Source organism: Bombina bombina, chromosome 10 (assembly GCF_027579735.1).
Source record: "Bombina bombina isolate aBomBom1 chromosome 10, aBomBom1.pri, whole genome shotgun sequence".
In the NCBI taxonomy this organism is placed as follows: domain Eukaryota; kingdom Metazoa; phylum Chordata; class Amphibia; order Anura; family Bombinatoridae; genus Bombina; species Bombina bombina.
In genome coordinates this window covers 219,074,996-219,088,259 of record NC_069508.1, presented here as the reverse complement: position 1 = coordinate 219,088,259, position 13,264 = coordinate 219,074,996, and the positions used below count along the sequence as shown (strand labels likewise).

Below are 13,264 nucleotides of genomic sequence, written 5' to 3'. Positions count from 1 at the left end.
TTATATGCTTTCGCACTTTTTTCTTATCACCCCACTTCTTGGCTATTCGTTAAACTGAATTGTGGGTGTGGTGAGGGGTGTATTTATAGGCATTTTAAGGTTTGGGAAACTTTGCCCCTCCTGGTAGGAATGTATATCCCATACGTCACTAGCTCATGGACTCTTGCTAATATGAAAGAAATGAATTTATCAGGTAAGTTCTTACATAAATTATGTTTTTGCTGTGCTGGAAGTAGCTTCCGTTATTCCGGGTTGCTGGGTGACGTCATCGGCAGCTGTTGTCGGCTTTTTTATATGCAGAGAAAATCAGCTGGAAGAGATATTGTACACACAGAGATAAGGTAAGTTCAGTTAAGAGGAGACCTGCAATTAGGATGATGAAGATAGGTGAATAGTTCTCTTAAGCTCCGGTATTGTGAGTAGCTGCAGTGGTGGTTTTAACAACCATAAGAAAAGGCTAAACAAGGATCCAGAAAGGCTGTTTGTTTGCTGAATCTTGGTAGACTCCTTGGTAACTTCGGAAAGAGATTGGAAGAAAAGGTTAGAAGGCAGAATGAATACACAAATTGTAATCCACACAAATGGCTCAAGTAGAAGCAGCTGCTAGTATACACAGCTAACAAAACACTAAGCACAATCCATAGTGCAAAGGGTACCTATAAAGGTAAAGTGGGCGGTCCAATTGAAACTAGTAGATAAATTAAAGGAGAAGTACGCCAACTAGATAGAAACCCTGACAATGGCGGAAGTATTCCTGTACCAGATAGGGCTACAGAGATTATTGCTAAGGAATGGGAGAGCCTGGGTATCCCTTTCTTCTATAAGATATGACGAATCCACAGATTTCATCCTTACTTGTGGGATATTAACCTCCTGCTAACAGGAAGTGGCAAAGAGCACCACAGCAGAGCTGTATATATAGCTCCTCCCTTCCCTCCACCCCCAGTCATTCTCTTTGCCTGTATAGTAATAGGGAGAGGTAAAGTGAGGTGTTAGTTTAGTTTCTTCAATCAAGAAGTTTTTTATTTTCAAATGGTGCTAGTGAGTACTATTTTTCTCAGGGAAAGTGAGGAATCTTCCTGCCCTGATGTTGATTATCTTAGCAAACGTTTTCTAAGATCCATGATGGTTCCCACAGCTGCTGAAAGTAGTGTAAGAAAATCTTCAGGGTGGAGACCGGTGTGTTGCTACAAGCAACTTTGAGGTATGTTCAGTCTTTTTGTTTCTGGGGAGACTTGATGCACAGAACAGGCTAACATTTTATGGGGAGGGGTAAGCAGTATGCACTATATGTAAAGAAATGGTGTACCTGGAATCCCTTTCTCTTTATTACCAAACTATGTAAAAGATTTTTTGTCTGATAAAGAGGGGCTTTGACGCTGGGAGTTCCGATTCTGTTTCAAAACAGTCATGTTATGAGAGGCACATGGCTTTGTGATCTGACATATTGTGCAGGGTTTTCATTTGCTATATAGAGATATATTTGAGGGCACATGGCTTATGCTTAGGGGACATGTTTATTTTTTGTTGTGACCCATGCGGGTTATACCGAGCTTGCATATTTTGCGCGCTCAGACGTGCAGTTCAGCTGCATCGCATGGGCGACAGAGTCCTGTTCTCTGGTGAGGCCTAAGTTTTTCGGACTTCAAAAGGGCCTGAATAGCTTCTCGAGCAGCAGCAGTCACATTCGGGGGCAGGTAGGCGCTACAGCAGAGCTGTTGCGTGGTGCAGGGGCCTAATTAGTGATAATACATATTTTAATTGTTAACATCGTTATTATATTGGTTTACCATATTTCAGCAAGTGGATGCAATATTGTTAGAGAGTTTTTGAACACTTCCAAATACATTTTACTGCTAAAAACACATTTTTAAACGTCTCAGAAAAATAGTTGCGCTTTTGAAATTTAAAGGCGCAGTACAGTAGTTTTTTCTGCATTAACTTTTGACTATAATTTAATTCAGAGTTCAATTTTTTTAATAAAAGAATGACTATTATAAGATTGCCAATCTGTTTAACATGTCTGACACTGAGGAGGAAACTCCTTGCTCTATGTGTTTAGATGCCACTGTGGAACCCCCTCTAACTTTTTGTCCCTTGTGTACTGAGAGGGCCTTGCAGTGCAAAGCACAGATTTTATGTAATGAAAATGTGTCTAAAGATGATTCTCAGTCTGAGGAGAATCAGGGTATACCGCTAACTTCTCCCCAAGCGTCACATCCTTTAACGCCCACCCAAGCGACGCCTGGTTTTTCAACCGTGTCTAATTCTTTTACTCTGCAGGATATGGCTACAGTTATGTCAACTACCCTTACAGAGGTATTATCTAAGTTGCCAGTGTTACAGGGTAAACGCAGTAGGACAGAAGTCAATGTGAATACTGAGTCCTCTAATGCTTTATTAGCTATTTCCGATGTACCCTCACAGGGATCTGATTTGGGGGTCAGGGAACTTTTGTCTGAGGGGGAACTTTCCGATTCGGGAAGTGTGGTACCTCAGCCAGACTCGGACACCATGTCCTTTAAATTTTAAGCTTGAACACCTCCGCCTGTTACTTCGGGAGGTGCGACTCTGGATGACTGTGACCCTATTGTGGTGCCACCAGAGAAATTGTGTAAGATGGACAAATACTTAGAGGTACCTACCTACACTGATGTTTTTCCGGTTCCAAAAAGAATCTCTGAGATTATTAAGAGGGAATGGGATAGACCGAGTATTCCGTTCTCACCCTCTCCTAATTTCAAGAAGATGTATCCCATATCTGACACTGTTCGGGACTCGTGGCAAACAGTCCCTAAGGTGGAGGGAGCTATATCTACCCTGGCGAAGCATACAACTATTCCTATTGAAGACAGTTGTGCTTTTAAAGACCCTATGGATAAATTGGAGGGTCTTCTAAAAAAAATGTTTATTCATCAGGGTTTCTTCTTACAACCAACGGCCTGCATTGTTCCAGTTACCACTGTGGCAGCCTTCTGGTTTGATGCTTTAGAAGAGTCTCTTAAGACTGAGACTCCCTTAGAGGATATCTTAGATAGAATTAAGGCTCTTATTACTGATGCCGCCTTTCAGATTGCTAAATTGGCGGCTAAGAATGCTGGATTTGCTATTTTAGTGCGTAGAGCGCTATGGTTAAAATCTTGGTCTGCTGATGTGTCATCTAAGTCAAAGCTTTTGGCTATTCCTTTCAAGGGGAAAACCCTATTCGGGCCTGACTTGAAGGAAATAATTTCACGGGAGGTAAGGGTCATCTCCTACCTCAGGATAGAACTACTAAACTGAGGGGTAAACAAAATAATTTTCGTTCCTTTCGGAACTTTAAAGGAGTCCCCTCTTCTTCCTCGTCTTCCGCCAAGCAGGAAGGGAATTTTGCCCAGACCAAGTCCGTCTGGAGACCCAACCAGACTTGGAACAAGGGTAAACAACCCAAGAAGCCCGCTGCTGCTACCAAAACAGCATGAAGGGGAGGCCCCCGATCCAGGACCGGATCTAGTAGGGGGCAGCCTTTCTCTCTTTGCCCAGGCTTGGGTATGAGATGTTCAGGACCCCTGGACGCTGGAAATCGTGTCCCAAGGGTATCAACTGGAATTCAAAAATTCTCTCCCAAGGGGGATTGTCTGTAGACCAGATAAAAAGAGAGGTGTTCTTACGTTGTGTAAAATACCTCAGTACTATGGGAGTAATTCGTCCTGTTGCCCCGGAACAGGGGCAGTGGTTTTACTCAAATCTTTTCGTGGTCCCCAAAAAAAAGGGCACGTTTCGACCAATTTTAGATCTAAAAAGTCTAAACAAGTTTCTCAGAGTCCCATCCTTCAAGATGGAGACTCTTCGAACAATCCTGCCAGGAGGGTCCACAGGGTCCTATCCACAGGGATCATCATCAGTTCCTAAGGTTGCCTTCCTGGACAAACATTTTCAGTTCGTGGCTCTTCCCTTCGGGTTGGCCACAGCACCCAGCATCTTCACAAAGGTTCTAGGGTCCCTTCTAGCGGTTCTCAGGCCGCGGGGTATTGCAGTGGCTCCTTATCTGGATGATATTCTAATCCAGGCGTCATCCTACCATCTGACAAAGTCTCATACGGACATGGTTCTGTCCTTTCTGAGGACTCACAGGTGGAAGGTGAATCTAGAAAAGAGTTCATTAATTCCACAGACCAAGGTTCCCTTCCTGGGAACTCTAATAGATTCCATATCCATGAAAATTTTCTTGACAGAGGTCAGAAAGTTAAAGATTCTGAATACATGCCGAGCCCTTCAGTCCAATCCTCGGCAATTAGTGGCCCAGTGCATGGAGGTAATTGGATTGATGGTGGCGGCAATGAACATCGTTCTGTTTGCTCGCTTTCATCTCAGACCACTACAGCTGAGCATGCACAGACCGTGGAATGGAAATTATGCAAATTTGTCTCCTCAGATATATCTGGATCAGGAGACAAGAGACTCTCTTCTTTGGTGGTTGTCTCAGGATCATCTGTCCCAAGGGACGTGCTTCCGCAGACCCTCATGGGTGATAGTGACGACGGACGCCAGCCTTCTAGGTTGGGGTGCGGTCTGGAATTCCCTGAAGGCTCAGGGTGTGTGGACTCAGTCGGAGTCAATTCTTCCAATCAATATTCTGGAATTGAGAGCCATATTCAATGCGCTTCAGGCGTGGCCTCAGTTGGCCTCGGCCAAATTCATCTGCTTTCAGTCGGACAACATCACGACTGTGGCTTACATCAATCATCAGGGAGGAATAAGGAGTTCCTTAGCGATGACAGAAGTATCAAAGATAATTCGGTGGGCGGAGGCCTACTCTTGTTATCTGTCAGCAATCTACATCCCAGGAGTGGACAACTGGGAAGCTGACTTTTTAAGCAGACAGACGTTTCATCCGGGGGAATGGGAACTCTACCCGGAGGTCTTTGCCACTCTGATCTTCAGATGGGGCAGACCGGAGTTGGATTTGATGGCATCTCGTCAGAACGCCAAACTCCCAAGATACGGATCCAGGTCAAGGGATCCTCAGGCCGAACTGATAAATGCCTTGGCAGTGCCTTGGTCGTTCAACCTAGCTTATGTGTTTCCACCGTTTGCTGTCCTGCCCCGGGTGATTGCTCGGATCAAGCAGGAGAGGGCTTCAGTAATTCTAATCGCACCTGCGTGGCCTCGCAGGACTTGGTATGCAGATCTAGTGGACATGTCTTCTCTGCCACCGTGGAAGCTTCCATTGAAGTAGAACCTTCTCATTCAGGGACCCTTCCAACACCCAAATCTAGTTTCTCTGCAATTGACTGCTTGGAGATTGAACGCTTAATTTTATCTGAGCGGGGGTTCTCTGATTCGGTCATTGATACTTTGATTCAGGCATGTAAGCCTGTTACTTGAAAGATCTACCATAAGATATGGCGTAAATATCTTTATTGGTGCGAATCCAAGGGCTTCTCATGGAGTAGAGTTAGGATTCCCAGGATTTTATCTTTTCTCCAAGAGGGATTGGAGAAAGGGTTATCTGCAAGTTAGTTCCTTAAAGGGACAAATTTCTGCCTTGTCGATTTTAATACACAAACGTTTGGCAGATGTTCCAGACATTCAGTCTTTTTGTCAGGCTCTGACCAGAATCAAGCCTGTATTTAGACCAATTGCTCCACCCTGGAGTTTGAATTTAGTTCTTAATGTTCTTCAAGGGGTTCCGTTTGAACCCATGCATTCCATAGATATTAAGTTGTTATCTTGGAAAGTTTTGTTTTTGGTTGCTATTTCTTCTGCTCGTAGAGTGAGGCCCGCACTTCCGTTTAGACTTAGCAGGTCGGAGCGGAGCTTAAGGTGTTGTTACTACGTAGAGGATCAGTGTCGGCTTTGAGATTATCGTTCCTCATCTAGCAGATCATTTTGCTATAGAGGGGCAGATCTCTGCAGAAGAGAGTCGCTTCCTTTTGATAGTGGGGTGTCAATTCTGTCTGGTAGGAGCCTCAGGCAATCTGAGATTGCTGTTTTTGCTTTCTATTTTGCCCTCTGTACTTTGTGCCTATATATTAAAATTTGGAAATTATTATTTTGCATTCTAATTCTGTTTTTATTAAGGAATCCTGCAGCTATGGAATCAGAAGTAGATCAGCCTATCTCTATGGATAAGTGCTTACTATGCTTAGAGGCTCAAATTGTCCTACCAATGCAATTTTGCTCCTCATGTTTAGCTAAAACTTTAAAATTTAAAGACAAGTTACTCCCTTCTGTGCCAAGTATCTTTCAAGATTCTGCTGTGCGTGACATGCCTCAGCTTTCTCCTCAAACGTCCCAAGCCTTAGTTGTTTATTATTCTGTGCCTTCTGGTACCTCTCATCCCCCTTGGGGTGTTTATGTACCCGGGGATTTTGCTGCTCAGATTACTTCTGCAGTACCTGCGGCTTTGCTTTCCCTTCTTCGGGTAAGCGTAAAAGGAAATCTAAACATTTGCCTGCTGTTTCTGACTCTAAGTCAACCTTTCTTAGATGTCTGATGAAAAAGATACTTCAGTAGCTTCTTAAGATAATATCTCAGACTCTAATAATATGGGAGAAAAATCTTCTGAATCTGAAGAAGTGAATTTTAGATTTAAGGTTGAACATCTCCGGTTACTTCTGAAGAAGGTTCTAGCTACCTTGAACGACTCTGAACCTTCGGTTGCTATCAACCCCAAGAAGTCCTCTAAACTTAATAGAGTTTATGATTCTCCAACGTCTGAGGATGTTTTTCCTGTTCCAGACAAGATGTATGATGTTATAGCTCAGGAATGGGATAAGCCAGGAATTCCGTTTCCCCCTTCCCCTGTTTTTAAAAAGATGTTCCCTGTTGCTGACTCCATTCAGGACTCATGGCACACTGTACCTATAGTAGAGGGAGCTATCTCTACTCTCGCTAAAAGAACTAGCATTCCTATAGAGGATAGTTGTTCTTTTAATGATCCAATGGATAAGAAGCTTGAGGCTTACTTAAAGATGTACATCCATCAAGGATTACAGTGGCAACCTGCGGCAGGTATTGCCACGGTTGCGGGAGCAGCATCTTATTGGTGCGATGCCTTATCTGATCTGATATCAGAAGAGACTACGGTAGAGGAGATCCAGTATAGGATCAAAGCTCTTAAACTGGCCATTACGATGACAACATGCAGGTAATTAGACTGGGAGCTAAGATATCTAGCTTCACTGTCCTAGCTCACAGAGCTCTGTGGCTAAAATCTTGGTCGGCTGATGTATCTTCAAAGGCCAAACTTTTGGCTTTACCTTATAAGGGTAAAACTCTCTTTGGTCCTGGTCTAGCAGAAATAATTTCCAAAATTACGGGTGGAAAGGGATCTTTCCTACCTCAGGACAAGAAAAATAACCTAAGGGTCTTCAGAATTCTAATTTTCGTTCCTTTTACAACTACAAAGGACAGAAATCCTCCTCTTCCAAACCAGACCAATCCAGGTCCACTTGGAAATCCAGCTAGCCCTGGAACAAGGGAAAACAAAACAAAAAGACTTTTGCTGACTCTAACTCCGCCCCAATTTGATCTTGGATCAGGTGGGGGGCAGGCTTTCTCTTTTTTGACAGGCTTGGATACGGGATGTCCCAGATCCATGGGCTGTGGACATAGTATCCCAAGGTTACAAAATAGGATTAAAGACTTACCCACCAAGGGGAAGATTTCTTCTGTCAAGTCTATCTTCAAACCAGGTAAAGAGGGAGGCCTTCTTAAATTGCGTAAAGGACCTATCCTCCCTGGGAGTTATTGTACCAGTCCCTCTAAAGGAACAAGGTCTAGGATTCTATTCAAATCTATTTGTGGTTCCCATCCTAGATCTAAAGAGTCTCAACAAATTCCTCAGGGCTCCGTCTTTCAAGATGGAAACTAATCGTTCCTTTCTTCCATTGATCCAGGAAGGTTAGTTCATGACGACCATAGACCTGAAGGACGCGTATTTACACGTTTCCATTCACAAGGATCATTACCAGTTTCTAAGGTTTGCCTTTCTGGACATACATTTCCAGTTTATTGCCCTTCCATTTGTTCTTGCCACAGCTCCCAGAATATTCACAAAGGTTCTGGGAGCCCTATTAGCAGTGATCATATCCCAGGGAATTGCTGTGGCACCTTATCTAGATGACATCTTGGTTCAGGCGTCATCTTTTCAACTAGCAAAATCTCATACAGAGATGTTGTTGTCTTTTCTACGTTCCCACGGGTGAATCTGGAAAAGAGTTCTCTAGTTCCAACTACAAAAGTGTTTCCTAGGGACAATCATATATTCCCTGTCCATGAAGATTTTCCTGACGAGGTCAGAAAATCAAAACTTCTTGCTTCCTGCCTTTCCCTTCAGTCTGCTTTTCGTCCATCAGTGGCTCAATGCATGGAGGTGATTGGTCTGATGGTGGCTTCCATGGACATCATTCCCTTTGCTCGGTTCCATCTGCAACTGCTGCAACTTTGCATGCTCCGTCAATGGAACGGAGACCATTCAGATTTATAGCAGAGGATAAATCTGGACCCCCTAACAAAGGACTCTCTCGTGGTGGATTTCACAGGAACATCTGTCTCTGGCACTTGCTTCCTGAGACCTTCCTGGGTGATTGTGACTACGGACGCCAGCCTGTGGGGAGCCGTTTGGGGTTATCTAAATGCTCAAGGCCTGTGGTCTCGGGAAGAGTCTTCTCTTCCCATATACATCTTGGAGTTGAGAGCAATCTTCAATGCCTTGACAGCGTGGCCTCAATTATCTTTAGTCCGGTTTATCAGATTCCAGTTGGACAACATCACCTCAGTGGCTTACATTAACCACCAGAGAGAAACAATTGTATCCTATCTGCCATCCACATTCCAGTGGACAATTGGGAGGCAGATTTTCTGAGCAGACAGACTTTTCATCTCGGGGATCGGGCTCTCCATCCGGAAGTGTTTTCCAGGATAACCCTCAGTTGAGGGGTTCCGGAGTTGGATGTAATGGCGTCTCGTCAAAATGCCATGCTTCCAAAGTACGGTTCAAGGTCAAGAGATCATCAGGCCGCCCTGATAGATGCTCTGGCGGTCCCTTGGGATTTCGGGCTAGCATACTTGTTTACTCCGTTTGCTCTCCTTCCACGAGTATCAAGCAGAAGAGAGCTTCTCTGATTTTAATAGCTCCTGTCTGGCCTCGCAGGATCTGGTTTGTGGATCTGCTAAAGATTTCATCTCTTCCACCTTGGAGGTTACATCTGAGGAAAGACCTTCTAATTCAGGGTCCTTTCCTCCATCCAAATCTAGATTCTCTGAAGCTGACTGCTTGGAGATTGAACGCCTAGTCCTGTCTAGACGTGGTTTTTCGGAGGCAGTCATTGATACTATGCTTCAGGCTTGTGAAGCTAAAGGTTTTTCTTGGAGTCGGGTGAGGATTCCCCAAATGTTATCTTTTCTTCAGGATGGCCTGGAGAAAGGTTTGTCAGTTAGTACTCTGAAAGGTCAGATTTCTACTCTGTCTATCCTTTTGTATAAACATCTTGCAGAATTACCAGATGTTCAAGCTTTTATTCAGGCCCTGGTCAGAATCTGGCCTGTGTTTAAACCTGTTGCTCCTCCTTGGAGCCTTAACCTAGTTCTTAAAGTTTTGCAGCAGGCTCTGTTTGAGCCGATGCATGTTGTTGATATAAAATTGTTATCTTGGAAGGTTTTGTTTCTTCTTGCTATTTCTTCCACTCACAGAGTTCCTGAGCTTTCAACTCTGCAGTGTGACTCCCCGTACCTTATTTTTCATGTAGATAAGGCAGTCCTTCATACTAAATTGTGGTTTCTCCCTAAGGTGGTGTCAGATTGAAACATTAATTAGAAAATTGTTGTTCCTTCTTTTTGTCCTAATCCTTCTTCTCAAAAGGAACGTCTTTTGCATAACTTGGATGTTGTGGGTGCTCTAAAATTTTACTTACAAGCTACTAAGGATTTTCGGCAATCTTCTGCCCTGTTTGTTGTTTTCTCTGGAAAGCGTATGGGCCAGAAGGCCACTTCTACTACTCTTTCCCTCTGGTTAAGAAGTATGATTAGTTTTGCTTATGAGACTGCTGGACAGCAGCCTCCTGAGAGAATTATGGCTCATTCCACTAGAGCTGTCTTCTCTTCTTAGGCTTTCAAAAATGAAGCTTCTGTGGAACAGATCTGCAAGGCGGCAACATGGTCCTCTTTGCATACTTTTTCCAAATTCTACAAATTTGATACTTTTGCCTCGGCTGAGGCCTCTTTTGGGAGAAAGGTTCTTCAAGCGGTGGTGCCTTCTGTTTAGGTCCTCCGGCCTTGTTCTCCCTCCCTGTACATTCCATGTCCTCTAGCTTGGGTATTGGTTCCCACTAGTAATTGGAATGATGTTGTGGACTCTCCATGCCATAGGAAATGAAACAAAATGTATGCTTACCTGATAAATTTATTTATTTCTGGGCATGTAGAGTCCACGACCCCGCCCTCCTTTTTAAATTAAATGTGCCAGTTTTTTTTTTAGTAAACCTCAGGCACTTTTTCACCCTTGTGTTTCTTCTTTTTCCATTTTGCTTCAGCTGAATCACTGGGTATTATGGGTAAGGGAAGTTACACGTAACAGCTTTGCTGGGGTGCTCTTTGCCTCCACCTGCTGGCCAGGAGTTGATTATCTCACTAGTAATTGGAATGACATCGTGGACTCTCCATGCCCGGAAAGAAAGAAATTTATCAGGTAAGCATATTTTTTTTTTTTTTTTAAATGGGGTCAGGGCTCTCCAAGAACAAAATTGGAGCTTACATATTTATTGGCTGATAATATAATCAATCAACTAACAAGGACATACCTGCAAAAAAGGCATTAACAATTTAACCACAGAAACAAATTAAAAAAAACAATTCTTGCCTGTATTCTGTTCATTCATTTTCCATTAAAAGGCCATTTGTTCCGCATTTTTGGAAAAAAAGCAATGAATATAAAAGATATGCTGTATTTTTTCTTAATTTAAGGTGATTTCCATTGCCCCTAAAATCTGCCATCCTAGGCCTTAGTGATACTGGCATGTACATAACTACACTCTTCAATTTAACAGTTGTTATAGAAACACCAATCAGTGGATACCATATTATGGAAGCAACGCGTTTTAGTAAATTCACAGTTCTATAATGTTGACAGTTGCTAGAGAGTGGTCTTTTTTAGACCCTAATTATGCTTTATGATAACTCAAGGCATCCAACACATTAACATCCTTTCTTAATTTTTGTTTAGTAATAGTTTAGACTAGTGTTTCTTAATTCCGGTCATTAGGGCACACTGATAGGTCATATTTTCAGGATAACGTTGGGTGACAGCAGGTTAATTACCATAGTTACTGATCAGCTGATTTCCCCCTCCCATGATCTAGATCAGATATCCTGAAAAAATATGGCCTGTTTGTTTGCCTTGAGGACTGGAATTTAGAAATGAATGTTTTTAATACTAAAAATTAAAGAGACAGTAAAGTCAAAATTAGACTTTCTTGGTTAAGGTAGAGCATGCAATTTTAAACAACTTTCCATTGTACTTCTATTATCAAGTTTGCTTTGTTCTCTATGTATCCATTGTTTAAAAAGCATATCTAGATACGATCAGAAGCAGCAATGCAATAGCTGCGGATTGGCGGTTGCACATATATATAAATAGAGAGAGAGATGCACTCAGCTGAGACAGAACAAAACCTAGAAAAACTTCCGTGCCTGTTCATTTTAGGGTGCCACTCAGGGTGTATACTCTTTTAGCACACTATGCCCCTTCACAGAGAAAAAATATCCTGTAGCATATCAGTATGACCCTGCCCAATGACAGTCCAGCACCGAAATACCAGGCAATTATTCTCTGAACAAGAGAAACAACAACCCCAGACGATCGTTTCGGCCTTTTGTGGGCCTCGTCAGTAAGGTGCAGTCGCATCTCTCTAAGGGCATGTGTGCAAGGAGTCCACGGCTGGTTTCCCCTTTTACTCTTAGGGAGACCCAAGAGCAATTTGCATAAATATAAAAAGAGAGAGAGATGCACTCAGCTGAGACTGTTCTGTCTCTCTCTTTTTATATTGTTGCACATATATGCCTCTTGCACCTAATTAATTAAATCTAAGACTTTAATAAACATTGGTGGACTGTGGCCCAAATTCATCTAATTGGTTGCTTTCCTTTCTGTAGCAATAGTAGTGATACAAACAACATACAAGCGATCGTTCTTTGACTTACAGGACCAGTAAAAACAGTAGATTTGCATAATAAACAAATGCATGATAAAAAGACAATGCAACAACACTTTGGGGCCGATTTATTAAGGCAGACTGCAATCATCCCAATTCAATACGATCGGATGATTGACACCCCTGCTAGCAGCCTATTGGCTGGGAATGTGCAGGTGGGCAGCATTGCACAAGCATTTCACAAGAATGTCGGCATTTATCAAATTTGGACGGTCATGATTTGCTACAGCGAATCATGTCCGCCCGCCATATAATAAATTAGCACCTTAGTCTTAACTTCATATGAGTAGTAGATTTTTGGTTATTTCCACTCCTTCTGTATCATGTGACAGCCATCAGCCAATCACAAATGCATATATGTATATTCTGTGAATTCTTGCACATGCTCAGTAAATATAAAAAGACTTTGCACTAATAGGAAAATTGTTTAAAATTGCCTGCTCTATCTGAATCATGAAAGTTAAATTTTGACTTGAGTGTCCCTTTAAATCACCTATATTTGGTAAGGAAGACAATGTGCATATTTACCAGAACAAATAACAAATTATTACTACATCTGATTTCATTTCTATATTTTGTGTTTTATTTATGTTAGGTGTAATGGCTTCTGCATGGGATTTGTATGACTCATTAAATTCAAATGAAGAACCTGAACTGGTGGCAGAGAAGGAAAAGACAATCGGAGAAACAAGCACGGAAAGCAGCATAACAGGGTTAAGCAAAGGAACCAAGTCTGTGAGCTCATTTGGCAGAGGAGGTAGAGTTTCCATCTTTTTGTGCTTGATGGCAGATAAGAGCCATCTGCTAGATATTTCCTAAAACTCTAAACTTATCTAGTTTGTGGGATAACCTTCTGCCTATCCCAGCGACCCCACCCCCCCCCACACACACACACACACACAGTGTCTGTCATTGCCACCTTTTGTGAAAGTTTATTTACTAAAGAGTTAAGAAGCAGCGATCATCAGAGAGCCGCTCCCGAACCTTTACACCAGCTCTTAGCTGGCGGATTAAAATCACACCGGACACATTGTTTTTTCTGGGGTGATTGACAGTCCCTACTCACGGAC

General features: G+C 42.7%; 1 protein-coding gene across 1 annotated transcript in view; it reads left to right on the top strand.

Annotated features, from left to right (window-relative positions):
* Positions 1-13,264, top strand: part of DNAI4 (dynein axonemal intermediate chain 4) — a 603,028-nt gene that overhangs the window by 100,700 nt on the left and 489,064 nt on the right. The window contains exon 6 of the mRNA XM_053693220.1: positions 12,790-12,951. Within this exon, the coding sequence (XP_053549195.1) occupies positions 12,790-12,951 (162 nt within the window). The remainder of the gene's footprint in view (positions 1-12,789; positions 12,952-13,264) is intronic.